This window comes from Elephas maximus, chromosome 2, assembly GCF_024166365.1.
Source record: "Elephas maximus indicus isolate mEleMax1 chromosome 2, mEleMax1 primary haplotype, whole genome shotgun sequence".
Lineage (NCBI taxonomy): Eukaryota > Metazoa > Chordata > Mammalia > Proboscidea > Elephantidae > Elephas > Elephas maximus.
The window spans coordinates 64502487-64529925 of NC_064820.1; the positions used below are offsets into that span (position 1 = coordinate 64502487).

General features: G+C 37.4%; 1 protein-coding gene across 10 annotated transcripts in view; it reads right to left on the reverse strand.

The window, feature by feature from the left end:
* The window catches only part of PDE4D (phosphodiesterase 4D), a 1645162-nt gene that overhangs the window by 1334783 nt on the left and 282940 nt on the right, over window positions 1-27439 (reverse strand). For all 10 annotated transcript variants that reach the window (XM_049857515.1, XM_049857493.1, XM_049857489.1 and 7 more), the window contains one exon: window positions 20095-20230. In XM_049857515.1, the coding sequence (XP_049713472.1) occupies window positions 20095-20136 (42 nt within the window). In that variant the 5' untranslated portion in view covers window positions 20137-20230. The remainder of the gene's footprint in view (window positions 1-20094; window positions 20231-27439) is intronic.

Consider the following 27439-nt stretch of genomic DNA (forward strand, 5'->3'; position numbering starts at 1 on the left):
GGTTCCAGCATAGGAAAATGGGTTGATGGCTGGGGTCATAAATACAATAGGGAATAGAGAAGAAGCATGTTTAGAGAAGAAAAAGGATAGAGGATGAAACCAGTTTGGGAAACACTGTGTGGGTGTAATTGGTGCCCAACACGCGATTGGATAGAGTTCTGAGACTAAAGCCAGAAATCTAACCTGGATACGTAAATTTAGAAATCATCAAATAGGAGATAATTAAAGGTGGGAAAGATAAGATTATCATAGAATATGATGTGAACCAAGGACTGAATCTTGGTGAATAACCTTGTTAAGGGGAAGACATCCTGGGAAGGAAATACTGAAATAACCATCAGGGTGAGAAGAGATATGTCAGAACTGTCAAAGAGAGAGATGCATGGCCAGGAGTATCAAATGGAATTGGAAAGGCCAACGTAAAAAGGAGAAATAGAAGATAGGTGAGAAAAATTGCAACTGAGCATGTAGGAGAAAGGTGGTAATTGATTAAGTCTCTGAGAACATGAGAGGTGTTGGTCTTGAATAGGAAAAACATCTTCATCCTCTCAGACCTGAAGAAAGAAAGCAAAAAACGGACACGTATCTGCATGTTATTTTGGAGATGTCAGAAAGAATAAGAAGGTAGGATAATTCACTCTGAAAAAGTATTTCTCCTTCACATTTTAAGTGTATTCTTACTGGGTATAGAATCCTGGGTTAATAATTTTGTTTGTTTGCTTTTTTCTTTTCCAGTACTCTTTAAAGATGTCACTTGTTTTCTTGCTTGCATAGTTTCTGATGAAAAATCTTCTGTAATTCTAATCCTTGTTCTTCTGAATGGGATGTGTCTTTTTTTCTCTTTCTGCTTTCAAGGTTTTATTTGTCTTTAGTTTTTAGCAATTGAAATATGATACTTCTGTCTCTCTCTTTCTCTCTGTGTCTGTGTGTGTGTGTGTGGTGTTTGTGTGTATTCGTATGTATCTTGATTGGTGTTTCGAACATTTGAGTCTGTGATTTGGTGTCTGTCGTTAATTTTGGTAAATTGTAAGCTATCTTTTTCTTCAAAAAATTCCTCTGTCTCATTTTCTCTTTCTTCTCCTTCAGAGATTTCAACTATATGTATGTTGTTGTTATTGTTCAGTGCATGTTAGACCATTTGTTATTGTGCCATGACTCTTAGATGCTCTGTTTTTTTTTTTTTTTTTTTTTAACTCTTTTTTCTCTCCGTATTTCAGTTGGGTAATTTAAATTAAATTATCTTCAAGTTCACTGATCCTTTCTTTAGCTGTGTCAACTCTATTAATAAGCCTGAATACATTTTATATCTCTGTTAATATGTTTCAATTTCTAGAATTTCCATTTGATTATTTTTTGGATTTTCTATCTCTCTGCTAAAACTACCTATCTGATCTTGCATGTTGCAAACCTTTTACATTAGGCCCTTTAACATATTATTGATAAAAAAAAATTTATTTTATTGATAATTGATAGTTACTTTAAATTCCCTGACTGATAGTTCCAATATCTGTGTCATACATGGAATGGTTCTACACATTGTTTTGTCTCTCTGGCGTATTTTTTCTTGCCTTTTCATATACCTCGTGAATTTTCACTGAAAGCTGGCTATCTTGTGTAGGACAGCACAAGGAAAATGCATTTTACCTGAGGTAAATACATTTTATGCTTAAAGATAAGCATACTTTTCCTTCTGCTAGGCCTTTAGTGTGAGAATTTGAGCAAATCTAGTCAGGAATGTGGCTGTATTAAAGAATTGTTGCTGCTATGATTAACCTCAGTGCAAAACAGGCATCGAATTCCCTAGAGATACCTTGTATTTAGGGTGTGGGATGGCTTTCCAGTGGTTATTAATGCTTGCCCCCCTTTAGCTTTGGGTTTTCCCTTTGTGCCGGGCCCCCAAAAGAACATGTCTCTTGCAGCTTTTGCAGGCATATTCCACTGTTGCTTTTACTTACTGCTTCTCAGGCTGCTGGTAGGGTGTCAGGTAAGAAGTGTAGTCTCTGATGTTCTGATTAAACCGCAGTACTAGGCAGGCACTGTGTCTCTAGATTACAGGGATGGACCTCCCAAATGCTTCTGCCTTTGCTCCAGTGTAGAGCTGGATTCCTACCCCTCCACTGGGGCTAGAAATTTTATTTTTTCCTGTCCCTTACCCTTGGCTGCACTGGGCTTCCCTTCGTGCCTGAAGGCAATAGTTTTTGTTGGTCTTTCCCTTGCAGGTTAAGACTTTTATTCTGTAGGAAACATTGGAGAGATGCACCTGTTTCAGCAGTGGCTGCTGTTTTTCCCAGTCTTCCCTGTGAGGGCTTGATGGGGTTCTGGAAAAAAAGCCTGCTAGAGGATGCCCCCACCCCATACATCTATGGCCTTCAGGGTGTCCACACTCTCACAGTAGCCCACATTCAGCCGTTAGCAATTTATTAAAATGTTAGCTGAGTCTTCTTACTGGTTTATATGGCATCTAGTGGTCTTTGTCCTAGATAAACAAATGATGATGTCCTGTTTCTCTTTGCACGTACCTGCCTCTTCCCAGATTTTGGGTTAGTTTGTTACCCTATGACCTCAGTTCTCTGATGAATTTAAGAAATTTGTGAATTAGCAGTTTCTCCAGCTTTTTCTTTGTTGTAAGAGCAGGAGTGGCATTCTTTTCAGATCTCTACATCTTTGAGCTTAAATCAAAAGCTGGATAATTCACTCTGGAAGTTCTCAATATATTAAAATTAAAAAGGTGAAGTTATCCGCTGGGAGTAAGAAAAGTGATAGAAGTTTAGTAAGAATGATAGATGTTTGGATTCATTGATCATTCAGTGCCTTAAATACAGTTAGTGGAGTGGGACTGCTCTTGACCCCAATATTTTCTCAAGTCTTAATGACAAAAGCTAGGGTAGGGACAGTAAGTGTTCTTCTAAAGGAAAAGTCTTTGATACAGCTCTGTGGTTTGGTAAAGGCTAGGCTAAGATTCTGGTCTAAAATACAGAGGTTCCCGTCTAAGTTGCTCTTGGTGGAGTCAATATCCTGGACTTCAAGTATGACACACACAAAAAAGGCATTTCACTGTGGGGAGGTAAGCAAAGCAATAAGGAGACAGGTCAGTGACTGAGGAGAAAGGACCCAGTGAACAAGTTTGGCCTGTAAATGCCAGAAATGATCATTCTTTTAAACAAGTTTTTCAGGTTTTCTTTTCTGCATTGTGATTTCCTTCATTATGTCCAGAACACAGTAAAAAATCCCATGGTACAGCCTGGAATTAATTGTACGTTAGGTAAGCAAGGGAGAAGCTGCAGTCTGCGCTTGGACATAGCAGTTCATAGGTTTTTGTGTTAGCTGAGGAAGAGATAGGCTTGAGATGACTACTGATGAACTACAGATCAAAGTGGCAGTTCTCAGCAAGGAGATAGTCAAAGCTGCTATCGTTGGAATAAAAAGTCAAAGGACTCAGACTTCCTCAAAGCAGAGCCACTCAAAATATCACAGTTCTGCTCGTACCTATCCATGTGTGGCTACCACAAGAGAATTAATGTTTAAAGCAACAATAATTTTTAAATAATTAATTCTTCCAATTATCATCAAATCAAGGATCTTTTCAAGTCCATTCATACCTAGAGACAACTGATGTCCACCAAACAGGGACAAGGTTTTTGCAGAGATGCCAGAGGCACAATGAGCTCAATTCATTATTCAGGATCCTGCTCACACTTTGGCTGGAAAAGACAGTCATTTTTTGTTTTAAGAAGAACCTATACTTTGACTACAAGTGTCATAATGTAAAAAATATTCATTGGACCTGCTCTGATAAATACAAAATCTTAGAAAAATAGTCATAGTTTTATACCTGAAAGAAATCTTACCATTAATTTACTTTACTCCCCTCATTTTACAGATAAGTAAAATAGAGGCCAGAAAGATCATTTGCCCAAGGTTACATATTGGTAAGAATTTGTGAAATTAAGGTGCAGAATATTTTAATGAATGACACATATTATGCTAATGAAATAACATGATTTTGGTTTCAAACAAGTAGATGTCAGTTAAAATATCTGTTAATCTTCCTCATTATGTCTATATATATATTATACTCCCGTTTATAAACATAATACTGAGAAGTTAAAACTCATAAACTAAGATAGTCATATTTTTTATAATTCATAGTTGTGGTATCAAAAGCAATACAGATTTAAAACACTGTAAAGACTAGATCAGATCAAGATCCCCTTTGAACAATACAAAGTCACTTAATAATCTCATCATACCAGACTATTCCAGTGTTAGAAAACCCTGTCAGAAAGTTTTTTTTCTTACATCTATTTTGAAAAAAAAAAAAAATTTTTTTTTTTTTTTATTTTGAAGCCACTTTTGCCAACATCTAATTCCATTGCTTTGTTGTGGTATTTGGTTCTCCCTTCTTGCCTTATGAGATGTCCTGCATTATTTCAGGAAATCAGAACATAAAATGCTTTCTGAAGAGAAACAACACTACTTACTGGAAGACATTGCTCCTCTGTGACCACTGTGATGATTAGTTACACTTGGTGAGGAAATATATGTTCTGAATCCCTGCAAGAGTAAGCCCCCCCAAATTACTTTTTCAGTCCTTATACTCGTGCACACTGAGGATTTCTCTACTTTTCCTCAAACCTTGTTTATCTTTGAATATCCCTTCAGAGACTATTATTTCTAAGCAATGTCTAGGTCTCTCTTGGTATGATTTGTATGATGTTGAAATGGACCTCTGCTGGTAAATCAGTGCTATGTAATGGCCTTTTCTAGAAAAATACAAGGCAGGCATTTAAAAATATTTAAAAATTACATTCAGCAAGCAGAGATGAGGACTGCTATAGCTTGTGGCTTTTTGTTTTAAATGAGCTTGTGAAAGGGATCCTTTTTATTGTGGAGCTATGGTGTTATGATTTGTTTCAGTAGTTTAAATGCATCTGGTTTTTAATGCTTAGTGAGCCAGATTCTCTATGAAGCTGAAATCCCAATCTGGCAGAGAATCAGTGGTGTGTTAACTCTCTGAACCTCTATGGTACCATTTAAGGCACAGCCCTGTGGGGTACAACTGCTGTAGTGAGTCAAATAGTTGGTAAGGGCTTGATAAATATCATTGACTGGATTAAATCTAAGATGTTGAGAGTTATAAACACAGCCAAATCCTTAACAGGGAAGCAATATTGTCAAAAAAGTCTACACTGCCACAATGGTAAGAATGGGGGTGGGAGAAGTGAAAAACATGACATAAGAGAATTTATTAGCTAAATGTCCTATTTCCAGTTCTTGTGCTATAAGGCAGCTATGAGTCGGAATCAACTCAATGGCAATCAATCTGGTTTTGTGTGTGTGTGTGTGTGTGTGTGCTGTAAATGGAGCTTTATCTCAACTCCTTGCACACAGGAGGCACAAGACCCAGACTTCAGCTAATCGAACATTGTGTTCCCCTGGACATAATGATTGATTCTGGGTTGGTCTAAACAGAGTAAACCTCAGGATTAGATATGAGCTTGAGAAGTTGTGAGGCTGGATGCCAAGACTAAATGCAACACTTGATAAAAACAGATCCAAGCCAAGAGATAAGACACTAAAATCAGATGACATCACTTGGGTTCTGAATCCAGCCACATCTGGAGCTACCTCTGGACTTCTCATTTACATACATTTAAAAAAAAAAAAACTTTCTTTTTTATATCCTGAAGCCTGTTTGAGTTGTATTTTCTATCACAGCTGATATACTGGTCTCAATAGAAACACTAGTGTTCTGTCAGTATTTTCAGGGTAAAATTTAATGTTTGCCCTGCTTCTCCTGCTGACATGCTCTCCTTTCAACATTGGCGCTTTAATCTGGCAGCTCTTAACAGATAGAATTAACATTGTCCCTGTTAATAGGAGAAGCTTACACTGAGGCTAGAATATTGGGCTAGGAAGCTGAAAAAGACATTTTAACAGTAAATATCAACTTGAATCTGTGGGGTACAATTATGAGAAATGTCTGATCAGGTCAACAACGAGTTGATAGAAGGAACTAGAAATCAAGTTCGAGGAGCTGCTAACTACATGGTCATTAACCATTCTTTACTTTAACATCATGATTTTTTTTTCTTTTTTATTATGCAAATATAGATAGCACATTTGACAATTCCACATTTTTTTCACATATACTGTTCAGTGACACCAATTACATCAGCCGTTTTGTGCAACCATCACCAAAAAACATTGCCAAATTTTCCATCACCATAAACAGAAACTCAATGTTTGCTTAACAATTATTTTTCCTTTTCTCCTCACTCTTGCCCCTGGTAACCACTATTAAACTTTGATCCCTACATTGTTGTTAGGTGCCATCGAGTCGGCTCTGACTCAGCGACCCATGAACCACAGAACAAAACACTGCCCGGTCCTGCACCATGTTCACTATGATTGTTATACTTGAGCCCATTGTTGCAGCCACTGTGTCAATCTATCTCGTCGAGGGCCTTCTTCTTTTCCACTGAACCTGTACTTTACCAAGCATGATGTCCTTCTCCAGGTACTGATCTTTCCTGACAACATCTCCAAAGTATGTAAGATGCAGTCTCTCCAACCTTGCTTCTAAGGAGCATTCTGATTTTACTTCTTCCAAGACAGATTTGTTCATTCTTTTGGCAGTCCGTGGTATATTCAATATTCTTCCCCAACGCCGCGATTCAAAGGCATCAATTCTTCTTCAGTCTTCCTTATTCATTGTCCAACTTTCCCATGCATATGATGCAATTGAAAATACTGTGGCTTGGGTCAGGCACACATTAGTCTTCAAGGTGACATCTTTGCTTTTCAACACGTTAAAGAGGTCCTTTGCAGCAGATATGCCTAATGCAATGCGTCTTTTGACTTCTTGACTGCTGTTTCCATGGGTGTTGATTGTGGATCCAAGTAAAAAGAAATCCTTGACAACTTCAATCTTTTTCGTTTTATCCTGATGTTGCTTATTGGCCCAGTTGTGAGGATTTTTGTTTTCTTTATGTTGAGGTGTAATCCATACTGAAGGCTGTGGTCTTGATCTTCATCAGTAAGTGCTTCAAGTCCTCTTCACTTTCAGCAAGCAAGATTCTGTCATCTACATAACGCAGGTTGTTAATGAGTCTTCCTCCAATCCTGATGCCCCATTCTTCTTCATATAGTTCAGTTTCTCAGGTTACTTTGATCTCTATTCATTTACCTATTCTACATTTTTCATAAGTGAGATAATACAATATTTGTTCATTTTTGATTGATTTACTTCATTCTGCATAATGTTTTCAAGGTTTATCCATGCTGTAGCTGTATCCGGACTTCATTTCTCTTTATGGCTGAGTACTATTCCACTGTGTGTATATATCACATTTGTTTAAACATTCATCTGCCGATAAACATTTGGATTGTTTCCATGTTTCAGCTATTGTGAATACACATTGGTGCCCATGTATCTGCTTACAAAACTGCTTTCAAGTCTTTTGCGTATATATACCTATGAGTGGAATTACTGGGTCCTATAGTGGCTTGAGGAACCCCTGGTGGCACAGTAGTTAAGTCCTACAGCTGCTAACCAAGAGGTCAGCAGTTCGAATCCACCAGGTGCTCTTTGGAAACTCAATGGGTCAGTTCTACTCTGTCCTATAGGGTCACTATGAGTAGGAATCGACTCGACGGCCGTGGGTTTTATAGTGGCTTGATGTTTAACTTTTTGAGGAACTGCCAAACTGTTTCCACAATGGCTGTACCATTTTGTATTCCCACCAACAATGGATGAGGCTTTCAGTTTCTCTGCATCCTCATCAACATTTCTTACTTACCTTTTTTTTTAATGTCTTAGCCATCCTAGTGAGTACGAAGTGGTGTCTCACTGTGGTTTTGATTTTCATTTTCCTAATGGTTAATGAAGTAGCACTTACAAGAGTGACCTTTTTCAATAGCAAAGGCAGACTGTTTTGTTGTTGTTGATCTGTTTATTGATGGATAAGTCTATTTAAAAAATTTTTAAGGCAAATAATCCAGTACAGAAGCATCAATACAACTGAATATTGTATAATATTTAGGGTTTTTTGGTTCAATTTGTTTGGTTGATTGTTTTTACTTTTCAATGTGTGTTCAGTACTCTTTCTTATTTTATTCCTGACACAATCATACTAGATATTGGGAGCATTTGACAGATTTAAAAAAAAAAAGTAATTATTTATGTTTTTTATTTTTATTTTTACTTTCAATCCTCCTTCACCCACCAAGAGATAAACACGAAGTGGTAATGGCAGGTCTATAACTCAGAATTTTAAGGCCCATCCTTGAGCTGCCCTTGAAAGCATTTGTTGTGGGAAACAGAATGTAAACAAAGTGATAATTTTAATTGAAGTAATTTTTAGTCTTTAAAACACCTGCTTATAGTGGACCATTCCAATGGCTAAAAATGATGGCGGGTGGTGATATAAAAATGATATTTAACCATAATTCAGAAAATAGAGAATTGACATTAGTTAAAAATAATAAGACTTCATAAGTGAACATTTTTTTTTTTTCTGGAGCAAAATACTACTAATAGAAAAGCCCACCAAATCCTTACACATTTCTTCATTGTTTCACTTTGCTATAGATACTGTACACAAGAATGATGTTTTAATATTCATTATCAATTCAATGAAACTTCTCTACTTTTTTCTGTATCTTTGGGGCTTACATTGTTGAGTAGAGTATAAGCAATTATTTCGTGGACATAATCATTTGGATTTCAATTCCAACTAAAAATTGTCCAAAAATAAAATAGGAAGCACACTACACTATCAGGAAAAAAAAGGAGATTTTTCTAAGGTGACAATTTAATGATTGGCTTTGGCCACTGAAACTGTCATGTGATTCAAAAGCAAACGGTCGCTGATCAGTCCCTATTCTTTCCAACCTTTCCTGACATACTCACATTCATTTTTACTCTTGGCTATTCTTGTACTATTGTTGATTATCCAAGAAAAATTCTTTTTAACCATTCTAAAATAATCTATGTTTCTGCAACAATGAGCATAATTGACAATTACAGCATATTATTCGCAGCTCAAAATATCTCTGCCAAACAGGATACTGGCAATGTGATGACATGCAAGTACACAGAGATATAAGGGAGACAGGCTTCAGACTCCTTGAGGACAATAATTAAAGATTAAAATAGGATAGACTTAGGTTATAAAGGTTGAGGTGGGGTGGGAAGATAATAAAAAACAAAAATTATAAATCTCATTGTCAAATATGCTCTGTGAGGGTAGAGATCACACGTATCTTATCCACCATAGAATTCTCAGAACCTAGTGAACTTCCTAACACACAGCAACCATTCGATAAATAATTGTTGAATAAAAAATGAGCCATTTTGTAAAAAACAAGACCATAAACAAGAAGAGGACCAAAGGAATGAAATCTCTTGAAACTAAAATGCCTCATTTCACCTTGTTGCTAATCAAGACACTGGCAAGAATATTTTCTTACTTTTGATTTGTACTTTGTGCTCTGTATGGGTTACTTCAATGTTTCCTATGACCTTATCTGGAACCCAGTGAGTGTCCATAGTGAAAAATCCAGTTTCAATGTACTTCACTTTATCAGGACTCTCAGCTGTGATAACTTTGTCAATCCTATACCTTGGGTGAGTGATAGATGTAGTAGAGAAATGAGGCCAGTCTGGGACAAGATCCATTATTTTTATTTTATAAAAATCCCAAATAGTCAGTCTTACAGTATAATTTTGAGGAATAATAAATGCAGATAGCTCTGAAGTACCATAATAAAATGTATCATCCTTTCCAAATTTCTTCCCAGTCTGCCCTCTCCGAGCAGACAATGATGGAATGAAATCCAGACGAAATGGCATAAATTACTCATCTGGGGTCATTAGGAGAGTGATTGCTTCCAAAAATTCAGCAATGCAAATGTACAACTGGAAAAAAAAATCTTTTTAAGAATAAGATAAATTTGGATTCCAAACTTTGGACAACACACCAAAAAAAAAAAAAAAAAAGTGTGTGTGAAGAGGAGTAATTCTACACAGCCTGCTGTGCAGATTTCACCAGATAGGCTCCTAGATTCAAAACTGGCAGTCTATTTAGATGGGCTTTAAATTCAGTGTGAAAAGAATTTGCCAGGTACCCTGTGTCCTCCAAATAGCCAGGAGTTGCTTCCAGTTTTGAATCAACAATAAACAATGGCTCTGTCAAAAAAGAACAGGGAACATCAATTAAAAGACATCTGGTGAGTGACAAAATTTATCCAAATATACAGCATCCAAAAGAATCCTGTGTCAAACAGAGGGCAATTACATCAAGAAACTAACAAATCCAACTGAGAAAATGATATCTCGAATCTCTCCAAAGTTGGAAAGGAAAAAAAAAAATGATCCATGGTACTAAAAAAAAAAGTTTTTTTTTTTTTTTTTTTTTTAGGAAACGTAAAATTTAATGTACAATACTACAGAGCACTTCAGAATTCAATACCTAAGAGAATGGACTAATAAAAAAGAATTAAAATTTATTCAGTTCATTCTCCAGATGAGAAGATTATAAAAATTCCTGAGTTCAGAGAGTATCAATAGATACTGTAAGAAAAGCTGTTTAAAATTTTTTAAATAATCTCTGATTTAAAAATATACTATCACTATAGAGAATTTTATATATTTCTCCCCTTATCTGTAACTTTTCTTCCTTTGCTAAAATCCATTAAAAAGCTGTTGCCATGGAGTAAATTCTGATTCACAGTAACCCTATTGGACAGGGTAGAACTGTCTCATAGGGTTTCCCAGAAGCAGCCGGTGGATTTGAGTTGCCAACTTTTTCATTAGCAGCAAAGCCCTTAACCACTGCTCCACCAGGGCTCCCAAAAGCAGTGAGACAGTGGGCATTGGTAGAGAGGATAAGGGTGGCTCAGATCACTAGGTCTGAAATTTACAAACCTCTGGAAAATAGCTCAGCCCATAAATTTACTGACAGGACAAGGTACTTCAGAGACCTATGTCATTGAATTGTATGTTAAGAATAAGCAATATAAAGTAAATAAAAATAGTGGTTAAGCTCTTGGCTGCTAACCAAAAGGTTGGCAGTTGGAACCTACCAGTTGCTCCTTGGAAGAAGTGTGTGGCAGTCTGCTCCCATAAAGATTATAGCCTTGGAAACCCTATGGGATACTTCTACTCTGTCCTATAAGGTTGTTATGAGCAGTGACTGACTCGATGGCAATGGGTTCAGTTTTTGGTTAGGGACTGAATCCAGGTATCTGATTTCAACAACTATTCTCTTTTTACTGCCCACAAAATCTCTAAACTATTTTGATTCTATACCTCTCTTAGTAAAGATGCTTGGAACACATTTTCCCAATTCACATATTTATTTGGCAATTGTACACATGCACTACTGTACATTATCAAACAGTACAAAAAGTTGAAATTTGAAAAAAATATGAGATTAAAAAGTGTATATAAATAGAGGTCCTAATATTTTCTTTTTGAACGCATATCAGAAATCACTGCACCTTATCACAAGGCTGCCTTATACCAGGTAGACAGCTTATAACCCCTTATCCTTTATCATCCCCTAAAATATGTGATAGTAGAAAGCTAGATCAATGGAAGTACATCACAATATTGAAAAATGCCAGAATCTAATGCTGAGAAATCATAGTTATCATCCTTAATACAAAGAACAGTAAATTTGTTATTTTTAAAATTATTTTCAGTGGCAGTATGAGCCACTAGAGTTAAATCTTCAACCTAAGAAAATTTGTACTATGTCAGTATTTCATCGGGAAAATGCCAAGGAAAACTTGAGTTGCCAGATGTGACACTGGGGTCACTGTAAGTGGCTCCCTTTTCTTTGGGAACCAATAGATTAGAAAAAAATCAACAGAGTCATCATGGTTGCTGAAAGGCTGGAGTAGAGTCTTGACCACTGTAGCATATTAAACTATTTAATTAAAATCTGAGTTGTTGCTATAACACTTTATCGTAAAATTTTCTAACACTTTTAAAAAAGGATATTCTCTGTTACTTTGTCCTTTTCTGTCCTAAGTTGCTATGCTACATGTATGGTGAAAGGAAAAATAAATCCTAGATATTTACAACTAAATGTTGCCTTAGATTAAATTAAATTACTTCATAAAAACATAGTCGAGGCAGAAGGAGAAAAGTATTTATGGAGTTGATCCATTAAAATTGACAAGAATAACCAAAATAAAGAATTCCTTCTCCATGGGGTTTTCCTGCTATACAACTTATAATGTAGTAATCCCTCACCAAACCTCATTTCACCAATCATGGTTTTGAGATAGGATGGTTTTATATGAAAATTTAAAACCTGTAGTCTCTGCACAAATGAGAACTTTTATTCATTTCTGTTAAAGCAAAATTCAGAACTGCAAGAATTTCTCCTATAAAGAACTCCTATAACTCAATAACAAAAAGACAAATGGCCTCATTTAAAAATGGACAAAAGACTTGAATAGACATTTCACTGAAGAAGATATACAAATGACCAATAAGCACATGAAAAGATGCTCAAAGTTAGTCACTAGGGAAATGCAAATCGAACTCACAATGAGATACTATTTCACACCCACCAGGATGGTAATTATAAGAAAAAGTGAAAATAACAAGAATGTGGACAATGAAAAATGAAAATAACAAGAATGTGGACCAATTGGAACCTTAGTCCATTGCTGATGGGAAGGTAAAATGGTGCAGACATTGTGCAAAACGGGTTGATGCTTCCTCAAAAAGTTAAACATAAGATTACCATATGACCCATTGATTCCACTCCTGAGTATATATCCAAAAGAACTGAAAGCAGGGACTCAAACAGATCCTTGTACAACAATGTTCTTTGCAGAATTATTCACAGTAGTCAAAAGGTGGAAACAACCCAAGTGCCCATCAACAGATGAATGGATAAACAAAGTGTGTTATATATACATAAGTATATATATACTATAGAATATTATTCAGTTATAAAAAGAAAGGAAGTTCTGATACATGGTACAGCATGGATGAACCTTGAAAACATGCTGAATGAAATAAGCCAGATGCAAAAGAACAAATATTGCATGATCCCACTTATATGAAATATTTAGAATAGGCAAATGCATAGAGACAGTCAGTAGATTAGTGGTTACCAGGCAGTTGGGAAGTTACTGCTTAAAGGTACAGAGTTTCTGTTTAGGGTGATTAAAAAGTATTAGTAATGAATACTAGGGATGGTTGTACAAAATTGTGAATAAAATTAATGTCACTAAATTCTACTTCAAAGATGTACAGTAAAACCTGCAAAAGACAGAAACTGCATAAGGCAAAAACTTGTCAGAGAAGGAAAACTCAAATATTTTCCACTAAAATGAGCTATAGAAAAGTGGTAAGACTGAGCCCTGTCAAAGGCGGAAAACTTGCAAGACCTGGAAAACAAGGCATTCCCACCAAGTTCTGCTCTCACAGGTTTTACTGCACATACATTAACTTGTAATATATATTTTACCACAATAAAAACAAATAGCTCTCCATCTTTCACAGAGGACAAAGACAGGTCTGTAGGTTAACACAGAAGGAAATTCATTTATGCTCTACCCTCTCAGTACAAGGACAAAGAATAAACACCCCCCCCACCCAAAAAAAAGACCTTAAGCATGTGGAGAGTATAAACCTCCAATCACACAAGAACTTTGATACGACTTGCAAAAACAAAATGTCAGTTCTATAACAGCTGGTTTGAAAACTCAAGAACTAAAGTCTTCATACCACAAAACTCATAGGAGAATCTTTTGCAACATTTCTTGTTGAAAAGAATTCTGTAGAAAATAATATCTGCTAGAACAGGGCTTTTTCTTTTTTAAATTACTTTCTCAAATTATTTAATTATGTATTTATTAAAAATATTTTTATTTGCTAAGAATATATTAGAAACCCTGGTGGCATAGTGGTTAAGAGCTACGGCTGCTAGCCAAGAGGTCGGCAGATCCAACCCACCAGGCAGTTCTTGGAAACCGTATGGGGCAGTTCTACTCTGTCCAACAGGGTTGCTATGAGTTGGAATCGACTGGACAGCAACGGATCTTAACAATATGTTATTTATGATAATAATTTCATTAAAAATATTTATTATTAATTTAATTGAATAAGAAAATCCAATGTTTTTAAAGTATTAGATGCTATCTAGAACTATTCTTTTTTTATGACATTTTCCATTTGTTTTTTCTTTAATGCCCTCATTTTTATAGATCTTGATCTGATTGATCAACCTAGGTTTTCCAGCTTTGATATTCTTTAGGGACTTGATCTCTGGGATAAAAGGGGGAAAGAGGTTAAAACTTTCCATCCGCTCATTGACTACATTTTAGGAGGTAGGAAAGAAGACAGGGAGTCTCTGTCCCCGATCTAAGGCAATGATGAAGATATAATTCTTTGGGTGCCTTTGACATACCAAGTTCTGTGCATTGGTATCATTGCCATCACACCCTTTAGAAGACTGGAGTCTATCAAATGCCCCGCAGCTGAAAAATGAAAGATCCTGATTTTGAACTCAATTCTATCTGATTTTAAAGTCCACGTTCTTTCACTAAACCAAGTCACTTCTCAGATGAGCCATCTCATCTCCACAGACCTCATTCTCAATTTATGTACCAGCAAAATAGGATTGAGTCAGATATCCTTTCTCTAAGCTCCCTTCCAATTCCAAGAAGTTCCCTTCCAATTCCAAAATTACATATATCAGGAACTCTATGAACCTTCTAAACACTACACAAGTCTACAAAACAAATTTTTAATGATAAATACTAATACCATGCATTCTAAGAACAAATGATGTAGAGAGTTGAGGGAATTAGGTAAATCAAGAATGTAAAGCTTCAGTGATCTGCCTTCTGTCATTTTTAATTGATACACCATATATTGGAGAGCCACTGTTAAATCTGTGAGCTACTTTCATTGTCATATATAAATGTATGAAACACAATAGCAAATTTTAAAATACTTCATATTTTAATAATATGTAATAGTTAGCTTTAAGGTATTTTAGTTTAGATCCATTTATTACAAAACACTGCAATGTAAGTTCATCCTAATACAATGTTTAATAATGTGATATTTAACTAATTTAGACCTTTTCAATTTAAGGAGTGGTTCAAACTGATTTACTTTCTATTAATGTGGTTTATGCAATTTGACTCACTTTAAGTTAATTTTTAAGAAAAAATTGATAAAGAAATTTAAAGATTACATATTTGTTTGGTTTAGAAACTCAATATAATTTAAAGTGAAGATCTGTGCTGGTCAAAATTGAGCTGCATTGCAGCATCAGAAATAGTTTAAAAAAAAAAACTGATTTTCTGACCTGGTGTCTGTAAGTCTTACTTTTTATATTTCTAATAAATCAAGGCGTATAGGTTTTGTTTTGCTCATATATACAATAAGAGAATAGGCTTCAGGCTGTTATTTCTAAGCACTTCTCCAAATAACATTGTACAGAAGTGGATGACCTTTCTTTTCAATAAATGAAAAACTAAATTAGAATAATACTTACTGTATTTCCTCCTACTTAACGTCTTGAGCTGCTAGAGGTAAAACAGGATGCTATATAAGAATTTTAAATAGACTAATGCAATTTGTAGATCTGATGAAAATTGCTTAGGTAAAATTTGGTAGATTATTATTAAATTCAACCAAAGTGCCCTTCTACTTCCTATATTTAATCAATACTCTGTTTTGATTGGAGCCCTGGTAGCGCAGTAGTTAAGCGTTGTCTGCTAATCAAATGTCAGCAGTTCAAATCCACCAGTCGCTCCTTGGGAACCCTATGGGGCTGTTCTACTCTGTCCTATAGGGTCGCTATGAGTCAGAATCACCTTGACAGCAACAGATTTTAAAGTTAATAATAAAAAAAAATTCATTCAAATTGCCCAAACTAACTCTTGTGTGTGGTATAGTGGCTAAGAGTTTGGCCGCTATTGGCAGGGGTTTGGGAACCGTGGTTTCAGGGGACATCTAAGTCAATTGGCATAATAAAATCTATTAAGAAAACATTCTGCATCCCACCTTGGACAGTGGCATCTGGAGTCTTAAACACTAGCAAGTGGCCATTTAAGATGCATCACTTGATCTCAACCCACCTGGAGCAAAAGAGAATGAAGAACACCAAAGGCACAAGGTAATTATAAGCCCAAGAGACAGAAAGGGCCACATAAAGCAGAGACTACATCAGCCTGAGACTAGAAGAACTAGATGGTGCCCAGGTACAACTGATGACTGCCCTGACAGGGAGCACAACAAAGAACCCCTGAGGGAGCAGGAGAGCAGTGGGATGCAGACCTCAAAATCTCATAAAAAGACCAGGCTTAATGGTCTGACTGAGACTAGAAGGACCTCAGATGTCATGGTCCCCAAACCTTCTGTTAGCCCAAGACAGGAACCATTCCCAAAGCCAACTCTTCAGATAGGGATTGGACTGGACTATGGAATAGAAAATGATACTAGTGAAGAGTGACCCTCTTGGATCAAGTAGATGCATGAGACTATGCAGGCAGCTCCTGTCTGGAGAGGAGATGAGAGGAAGGAGGGGGTCAGAAGCTGGCGGAATGGGCATGAAAATAGAGAGTGGAGGAAGGAATGTGCTGTCTCATTAGAGGGAGAGCAACTAGGAGAATATAGCAAGGTGTATATAAGTTTTTGTTTGAGCTACTGGTTTGATTTGTAAACTTACATTTAAAGCACAATAAAAATTGAAAAAAAAAAAGGTCAGCAGTTCAAATCTACCAGCTGCTCCTTGGAAACTCTATGGGGCAATTCTACCCTGTCCTACAGGGTCGCTATGAGTCAGAAGCGACTCTACGGCACCTGACAATTCTTACGTGGATTAAATACAATTACTCTCAAATTTTTTTCTGCAGCCTAGATCTCTCCTGTGCTCTCCTGACCTCTGTGTCTTAAAACATCTCAATATCAAAAGCCTTATTCTCAGAAACACCCTCCCCCCACTCCCATCATTCACTACATCCATCTTCTTAAGTAAACCAGAAACCCAGAAAGCATCTTCCATACTATTCCCTCCCCCAGAGTTTACATCTAATACCTTAAAAAGCTCTATCGGTATTTTTCTCTCTAAATATCTCTTTAATGTGTTCAGTTTCCTCCATCTCCCTAACTTCTCCACCTACGGGTTAGGTATTATTAGTTTTTGTTCATATCCTTGAAGCTACCAATTTTCCTACTACCATAGACTCATCATGTTAACTGTCTGGAAGCCCTCTCCATGCCTACTTTGCCTATTAGGCTAACTCACAGTTCAGATTGCCACTCTCAATCATCTCTTCCCTGGGGAAGCCTCGCCTGGCCTCGCTGACTATGCCAAGCCTTTCTATTCTATGCTGTCATGTAACTAGGAAGGCTCTCCCAGCAGGTATCACAGTTTATTCATTCAGTCACTCCTTTAACATCCAATTATCTGCTATGTGAGAGTCACTATGCTAAGTGCTGAGGACTGGGGATACAGCGGTGAATAAACAAAGCCCTGTCCTCAATAAGTTTACTTTCTAGGTTGGAGAAAGACTAGAAGCCATTTTAGCTGAAGACAAGTTGAATGATGATTACCCTCAAGGATAAGACACTTCAGAGAATTGTCATTTTACATTTAACTGAGGGATGCTTTAGAGAATGTCTGTCTCCCATAGCAGGCTCTAAGTACATGAGCACTGGGACCATGCCTTGCTTTTTGCTCTCCACCGTACTCCAGTTCCTCTCCCCCCCCTTTTTTTTTAACCTACCACAACTACAAATTACCCCCACCAAAAAAAAAAAGACTAGCAAAAGTCACTTTAAATAAAAAGTGAAGTTTTTTATATATATATATATATATATTTAAAGCTAAAATATTTCATGGATCCCTTTCAAATAAAAGGACTCAGAGCATTAATCATTAAAAGGGCCACTGCACCAGGTCTTGCATGTGAGGGGGAAAAAATGAACACTGACTTCCTAAGGAATAAATAAGGTGATCGTAGAAAGACAGGCTTTATTTTTTCCCTCTTCCTCTTTTGTATGCCTTTAGTTTCTACAATAACAGATACAAAATGCAAAATGTACAGGGCCGTGTAGGAAGGAGAAGAGACTGTTTTAACATTTAGAATCCTCTCTTTGGATTTTCAAATGTCATACTGCCAAAGAGAAACATTCTCAGAGTCTAAGCCGAACTGAGTCTTTAACCTTCCTCATCAAGAACAGAGAACACCTACTTCTAAGCATGCAGTTTGGGGTTCTGTTATGGCAAAGACTTTAGGGGTGGGCAATGGCATTTGCAGACCAGTGCAAAATTAACTTTTGAAACCCTAAAGTGACAACCTCTAACTAAGCAAAAAGTCTAGCTCTTTTCTCTGATATCCAGTAATCGCCTGCTTAGACTCATTTAATTAAGTGGAAGCACTTTCTTTATGCCAGTGGATTTTCAAAAAAGCTAAGAAGCAGTGAAATGAGAGCTCTGCTGTTTACATTTGGATAAATGCAGGCAAGTTGGACTCTCTTAATTTTGGGAAGCTTGGGCCTTTCCACAGAGATGAAAACTTTTTGCAGTAAGCAAATATAAATAGGAAGCCTCTTTAGCATCATTAAGCACTTGCAGTTCCTCAAAGTCATGGCTCAGTTAATCATTTGCTTTTAGGATGTTTTCCTCCAAGAACAGGGAAATGTTTAATTATGTTTTGTTAATTATCCAAAATATTCTCCCTTTGCCTTCATACATTTTTTTTTCATATCACATATCTCTGAAATTCAATAAAAGAAGACGGCATTATGTAAATAGCCTGCTTTCATATCTAACTTATAGTAAGAAAAACTTGGTAACATAAATCTATGTGTTTCCATTTGGATAATTCATATGCAGGTCACCTCCTAGTCCAACGAGCAATTCTGTGTAACGATAGATGGAATTCCAGACTCTAAGCCAAGGCCCCTTTATCTTATGCGATAATCCATATAAGTGAAAACCAACTAGTAAAACAAATGGATTTAGACATTCCCTCAGAGTTTGTTGAATTTACTTGGCTAGTCATTAAACACGGTCAGGACTCAAAGTATTGGCATAGCTCTCAAAGCAACCTTCTTTATAAAGAAAACTCTATAGGGCATAGTATACTTTGCTCTTCACATACATATGCATTCCTCATCCTTAAAAGCAAACTGGTAATTCTACAGAAAGAGTGAAAGATGGCCTTGGGCCATCACAATAGAATCATTGCTTGTAACACAAAGGTTTCCCACAACTAGAGAAATGTGTTTGCATTTGTGGTTTCTCTGATGCCTTCAAATGAATGTTCCTACGTCATCACCACATCTGTTTGGATGCCTTTTCCTCCTAGGATAAATGAACAAAGGGATATGTTCTTAGAGCTTGCCTGATGGAAATTAACAGTCTACTTGAGTCCTTCCTTTGTATAGCTTCCTTTGAGCTATTCTCTTATGCTCTATTTCATAAGCTAATAGAAACTTAAAAATTATCATGAATTTGGTACCTTAAGAACACTGAGTGAGAAGAAGGCTTAATTTCCACCAGGACCCTGAGGGTATTAATTCAAAAAGAAATTTTTGAAAAGAGGAGAAGAGAGACTAGAGACATACCACAGGGTAGGAAGTGCATGGGAGTGACGTCCCAGCGATCAAGTATTCATATTGTCTACCATCTACATGATCTTTCAGAATGTGACACAAAGAAGTAACTAGTGATATAAGTTCAGCTTATCTTTTTGGACATGCCCAGAAAGTTTTATATTAAAGACATAAGTTTCTTTAATTTTAATCAAATATTTCTGCATGCACCCAAAAATCTGGGTGTCCAAAGTCATGCCAGTAGATTTATACGAGTGAATTGTAAAGCATATAACTGACTGAAAGAGAATTCCCATCAAATGCCAACCAGGCCAAATAAACCAACAAGCATTCATCTTCATAAGCAGCATACAGTCAGGGCACTGAAAGTTAACCCAGGATTTCCCACAAGCATGAGCATGATAGCACAGTAACCAAGCGCAAAGAAAATGCCAAAAAGTAATGTTTACACATTTTTAGAAAAAAAATTAAAACAAAAAGGTACTTACACTTTTGCTCCGAGAAAGCAAATCACAGGTATTTCTTTTCATAGTGGTGTTTTAAGTAACTCGGCAGGGGCACTGGTCCTTTCTAACGTCAGTGCTCTCACTGCAACAATTATCCACTCAAGAGCCAACTGGCATGCTGAAAAGAAAGGCAAGGAAATGTTTAATCAAGTATATGATTAACACGTGCACTTCGAAGTGCTGTCTTAGACTAGGACAGTAATTCTTAAATAATTCATCAGAACAGGCTAACATGGTACTGTATTTAAAGCAATAAAAGTACATACAAGCAACATTTCCAAAACAAGTTCTGTTAAATGTAAGTTAGAGATTTCAAGGACCATCTGTTTTCCATTAAATATTCAAGCCTTTGTTTTTGGTGGTTGAAAAAAAAGAATAGGTATGGTAGCCACATCCTAAAGTTCTGTGCATGAAATGAAGATGCAAACAGAATTGTGTATGTGCAGATTTTTGCTGGTACAGCTAGGGACCCCTCAGTTTTCTACTAAGGCATAACTGACGTACCACTGTCCACTGATAGGGCAATCTTGCCTACATCTGAAGGGAAGAGTTCTCTGAGCACTACATTGTGGTCTCCTGTTCCTTTACTAATAACTCACAGTACATTGAAGCCATCCCAGTGGCTCTCCAGTAAATGTAGTTAGTTCTCCACCCTTTCTGTAAAAGGAGATTGGAAGCAATGGCTGAGAGAAGCTGAGATTAAACATTTGACCTACTCAAACAATAACTGTTATTTCAAAGAATATTCCAGAGTAGTGCCTGTTGAATGGTATTGATAACCTCATTACCTGATATTCACTTTCCATTAGACACTAGGAAAGAGATACTCTGTTTTCAGTTTTGTGGAAAGGGTAAATTCAGTAACTATACATTGTGTTCATTTCTGATATTCAGCTATATTTGGACATGATCTGCATACCTGTAGAGTGTATTTGCATATGGGCTGAAGTGCCTTTGGGTGGGGGGGAACCATCCTAAGAGAAAGGGGGTGAAGCAAATACGCTTGACCAAAACACAAAACCTGTGACACTGTAAGTGTGGACTAATTCTAAAAAGAGTGTGCAATTCTATCATTTGTATTTGTTTCAAGCTTCTCAGTAGGCTTGTGTCTGCAGTTTAGGGAAACGAGTAACAGTGGGCAAGATCTGAAAGACTTGATTTTGCTGAAATGATTAAAAAATGTTCAAGTACAAAGTATGGTGAATTATATAAAAAAATAATAATGCATACCAAAAAAAAAAAATGAGGGAGGAATCTAGGAAATACTGCATCCATGTGGGTCCCTAGAAGAGGCCAGTCATCAGTAGCAGGACAATCCAGTGGTCTCCCAGACCAGTGGAGAGCTACCTTCCCAAAGCACCCAGCAATCTACAATTGCACTCTCTCAAGGCTGAAAAGACTTCTTTTTAATACATGTGCTTCAAAATAAAAATTAAAAAAAAAATAATAATAATAGGGAGAAACTTACTAGGGAGGCCAGAGATTCTACAACAGCAAGATGGAGCTACAATCAGAGAAATGGAATTTATTACTATTAAGAATATCTCTAGATGCAACTTGGAGAACCAAAAGGCACTGAGGGGCAAAGCCTTCTTTTTAGGGTGAAGAAAATGTTTTCCTGAAGCTTAGAGAAAACAGACAACAAAATGTGAATTGCTAGGATAACCTGGTTTCTTTGATTGTGTGTGGATTTTTTTTAAGGGAGTAGGGATTGGAGGCCACCACGCATCTGTCAGTTTGTCCTACTATGGTGGCTTGTGTGGTGCTGTGATCCTGAAAGCTATGCCACTGGTATTTCAAATACCAGCAGGGTCACCCATGGTGGACAGATTTCAGCTGAGCTTCCAGACAAACACAGACGAGAAAGAAGGACCTGGTGGTCTACTTCTGAAAACTGGCCAGTGAAAACCTTATGGACAGCAGCAGAACATTGTCTGATATAGTGCTGGAAGATGAGGAACCCAGGTTGGAAGACACTCAAAATATGACTGGGGAAGAGCTGCCTCCTCAAAGTAGAGTTAACCTTAATGACATGGAGTCAAGCTTTCGGGACCTTCATTTGCTGACATTGCATGACTCAAAACGAGAAGAAACAGCTGCATGCATCCATTAATAATCAGAACATGTACTATATGAAGTATGAATCCAGGAAAATTTAAAGTCATCAAAACTGAAATGTAACTCATCAGATGGATATCCTAGTTACTAGTGGGCTGAAGTGGACTGGTATTGGCCATTTTGAATCAGACAATCATAAGGCCTACTATGTAGGGAATGACAAAGTGAAGAGGAATGACGTCACATTCATCATTAAAAAAAGTATTTCAGGATCTATCTTGAGGTACAATGCTGTCAGGAATAGCATAATACTTATACACCTACAAGGAAGACCAGTTAATGCTACTATTATTCAAGTTTATGCACCAACCACTGATGTCAAAGAAGAGGAAACTGAAGATTTTTACCAACTTCTGGTACCTGAAATTGATCAAATATGCAGTCACGATGCATTGAAAATTAACAGTGATTGAAATGTGAAAGTTGGAAACGAAGAAGAAGCATTGGTAGCTGGAAAATATGACTTTGGTGATAGAACCAAAGCTGGAGATCACATGATAGAATTTTGCAAGACCAACGACTCATTCATTGCAAATACCTTTTTTCAACAACATAAACTGTGAGTATTCAATGGAAAAACTCAATGTCATCAGTCAGAACAAGCCCAGGGAACAACTGCAGAACGGACCATCGACTGTACATATGCAAGTTCAAGTTGAAACTGAAGAAAATGAAAACAAGTCCACAGGTGGGTATATCACACCTGAATTTAGAAACCATCTCAAGAATAGATTTGATGCATTGAACACTAATGACCAAACACCAGACGACTTGTGGGATGACATCAAGGATCTCATACATGAAGAAAGGTAGCCTAAACCAAACCTGTTGCTGTCAAGTTGATTCAGACACATGGAGACCCTATAAGACAGAGTTTATCTGCCCCATAGGATTTCCAAGGAGTGGCTGGTGAATTTGGACTACGGACCTTTTGGTTAGCAGCCAAACACTTGACCACTGTGCCACCAGGGCTCCTGAAGAAAGTTAGAAGTCATTAAAAAGACAGGAAAGAAAGAAAAGACCAAAATGGTCGTCAGAAGACACTCTGAAACTTGCTCTTGAACATAGTGCAGCTAAAGTGAATGGAAGGAATGATGAAGTCAAAGAGCTGAACAGAAGATTTCAAAAAGCGGCTTAAGAAGACAAAGTAAAGCATTATAACGAAATATGCAAAGACCTGGAGTTAGAAAAGCAAAAGGCAAGAACACACTAGGTATTTCTCAAGCTAAAAGAACTGAAGAAAAAATTCAAGCCTTGAGTTGCAATATTGAAAGATTCTAAAATATTGAACAATGCAGGAAGCACCAAAAGAAGATGGAAGGAATACAGAGTCACTATACCAGATCGGTCACTAACCATTTCAGGAGGTAGCATATGATTAAGAACCAACGGTATTGGAGAAAGAAGTCCAAGCTGCACTGAAGGAACTGGTGAAAAACAAGGCTCCAGGAATTGACAGATTATCAATCTAGGTGTTTAAACAAATCGATGCAGCACTGGAGGTGCTCACTCGTCTATGCCATGAAATTTGGAAAAGAGATACATGGCCAACTGGAAGAGACCCGTATTTGTGCCCATTCTGAAGAAAGTGATCCAACAGAATGCAGAAATTATTGAATAATATCATTAATATCACATGCAAGTAAAGTTTTACTGAAAATCATTGAAAAGCAGTTGCAGCAGTACATCCACAGGGAACTACCAGAAATTCAGCCAAAATAGGATGTGGAAGAGGGATATTATTGCTGATGTCAGATGGATCTTGGCTGAAAGCAGAGAATACCAGAAAGATGTTTAAAAAAAATGTTTTATTAACTATGCAAAGGCATTCGACTGTGTGAATAATAATAAATTATGGATAACATTGCAAACAATGGGAATTGCAGAACACTTAATTATGCTCATGCAGAACCTGAACATAGACCAAGAGGCAGTTATTCAAACAGAGCAAGGGGATACTGCATGGTTTAAAATGAAGAAAGATGTGCATCAGGGTCGTACCCTTTCACCATACTTCTTCAACCTGTATGCTGAGCAAATCATTCAAGATGCTGGACTATATAAAAAAGAATGTGGCATCAGGATTGGTGGAAGATTCATTACTAACCTGTGAGATACACAGTGACACAACCTTGCTTGCTGAAAGTGAAGAGGGCTTGAAGCACTTACTGATAATCAAAGACCACAGCCTTCAGTACATGTTGCACCTCAACATAAAGAAAACACAAATCCTCACAACTGGACCAATAAGCAACATCATGATAAACGGAGAGGAGGTTGAGGTTGTCAAGGATTTCATTTTACTTGCATCCACAATCAACACCCACGGAAGCAGCAGTCAATAAATCAAAAGATGCATTGCACTGGGCAAATCTGCTGCAAAACACCTCTTTAAAGTGTTGAAAAGCACGTACTTTATCAGGAGGGATCAGTCCCTGGAGAAGGACATCATGCTTGGTAGAGTACAGGGTCTACAAAAAAGAGGAAGACCCTCACCAAAATGGATTGACACAGTGGTTGCAACAACGAGCTTAAGCATAACAACAATTGTGAGCATGGCAAAGGACCTGGCAGTGGTTCGTTCTGTGGTACATGGGATCGCTACAAGCTGGAACCGATTCTACGGCACCTAACAACAACGACCACCTCAAGGAGATAAAGTGACTGCAACAATTGGTTCAAATACAGCAAAGATTTTGAGTATGGTGCAGTGTTTCATTCCGTTGTGTATAGAGTGGCAATGACAACAACAGTGATTGGAGGAAGCAGCCCAGGTGGTGCAGTGATCACCCACTTGGCTGTTATCCAAAAGTTTGGGGTTTTGAACCCTCCAGCTACTCCACAGGAGAGAGATGTGAAAGCATGCTTTCATAAAGATTAAAGCCTTGGAAACCCTATGTGGGCAGTTCTGCGCTGTCCTATATTGTTGTTGTTTTGTTTGTTCTATTTTTGGGGGGGTGGGGATTGAAGGAAGGAGCTGATCCACGCATGGAAAATTCTTTTTTTTTTTTTTTTATACCTTCAGGAATCCTTTACAGATTATTTACCACGCTGAGCACTTTATAGGTGCTCAGAAAATGTGGAATTACTTTATTCACCTAGATCAATTTAAGTGGAGAGGAAAAATATAAACTGTGAAGTAAATATTCTACATCTGGGGGTTAGGGGGGAGTAGCTAACTGCTGTGGGAGGCTTACACACTATCAGAAAAAGACTCACTCAAAACATTTTATTATTCATTCAGTACTCTATGAGTACCCTTAGGGGAAGTAATGGAATTGCTGCCCCCAGTGGGCTAGTGACTCAATCGTTTTTAATTAACAAATCAGTCAAATCAGACAACGTATTTCCCGGATAAAGTTTCCTGAATTAATCATGTTTCTAACAAATCTGCCTTGGCATCATTTAAAGACCGTCATTAGAGACAATTTCCTACAGGAACTTAGAACCTATAGAATTTGAATAGATTTAATTGAAAACTGATTGCTGATGGAATGGACCTTCTTGGCCTGTGTACCTAGGAGACAGTATGGCCTCATTAAAAGAGTGTGGGCTTTGAAACCAAACAGGCGTAGGTTAGAATCTCAGCCTTCCACAGGCATTCTGTCTAGCTTTAGATAAGTTGCTTGATCTGTCTGAGCTCTTCCCAGATCTGCAAGAGGGGAGAATGTAATGCACATGGGTGTTTTCAGTTTAAATGAGCTAATGTGTATAACGTGTCCAGGAGAGTACTTGGCACTTAGGAGATGCTTGGCTATCATCATCATCATCAACACCTTCCTCTTCTCTTAGAATCAAATCACAAACAACAACAATCCAACCTTACTTTTTCCCCTCAAAGTGCTAAACTCCATCAAATAAAGCAGACTTAGGCAAACATACTTTCAACTAAGCAATAATGAATAACGGGCCAGTTAGGGTCCCGGGAGTAAATAGAGAACATCCTCATATTAGGATCATTTATAGAGGATTTAATGCAGAGATTATGTATGGACATGTGTGGAAGGTAGAAGAATCTACTAGGGATGATTCAGTACCTACAGCTAGCAAGAAGGGACCTTTTGCCACAATGAGGCCCAACAGAACAAGAACAGGGACAGGTTGTCAATTTTTATAAGTAGAGAATAACATAAAGTGGCGGCCTTGAAAAGGGGTTACTTTTAGAGACATAACTAGCTGAGATGTCCCCAAAAGAAAGGAAATAAGGAGCTCTCATTCTCCTCTCTCCCTGTGACCTCCTGCCAGGGCACTTCACTGGCCACATCCAACCAGAACCCAGAGGGTTAAAAGAAGCTGCTAATATGGACCACACTGGTCAGCCTCCTGGGGTAAGGGAATGGATCTGTGGGAGAAATGGAAGATGTCGAACATAAATTCCATCTACAGTCTATGAAGAAAATTGCACTTTTCTGTTACCTCATTTTATCATAAGAAAAATGTCTATCATTTATCTTTAATCCCCCCAAAACCCTATGAGGTAGATATTGTTAATATATTATCCCCGTCGTACAAAAGTAGAAATCAGCTCCAAGAAGTTAAATAAATTGCCCAGTAACTAGCAGAACCAGGATTCAAACCTGATTTGTCTGACTCCAAAGTCCATGCTTTTGTCTATTATGCCACACTGCTTTGCTGCCAATATCATGAACCAGTGCATTTTAATTATCAAAAAGTGGTAAACTCTGCAAATGTCAAGCTGTGCCTACACCACAGCATGTTTGATAAAAAGGTTGACCCTCAGGAAGGCAGTTATCTTAGTTTCTACCAATTCCTCCCTCAGCAAAGATAACACTGTGAAACAGCAGGAACACCTTCTCCCTCCTGGTGCACTAAAAAGAAAGCCAGGAGAGCAAATACTCACACGTGCAATTTCATTACTATGGGAGTTTCCACATAAAAGTTAATTAGGGAGAAGGAAGAGTTGGCTCCTGCAGGGAAAAGGCATTAGAAATAAAAGAGAGGAGGCAGGTACAACTGATAGTGCTGGAACATTCAGAGACAGAATCTGAGTTGGAGCACCTGTATAAATTTTGCTGCTTTGGTAAAAGGATAAGGTAGTTCAGACAGGATTTTTCCTGGAGATGAAGGCTTTACAGGGTGGAAAAAGTGCTGGACTAGGCCTCAGAAGAAACAAATTCTACTTTCTTCACTGCGTCATACACACAAGTGGTATGGCAGTAGGAAAATCCCTTCTCTTCTCTTTTCCAGA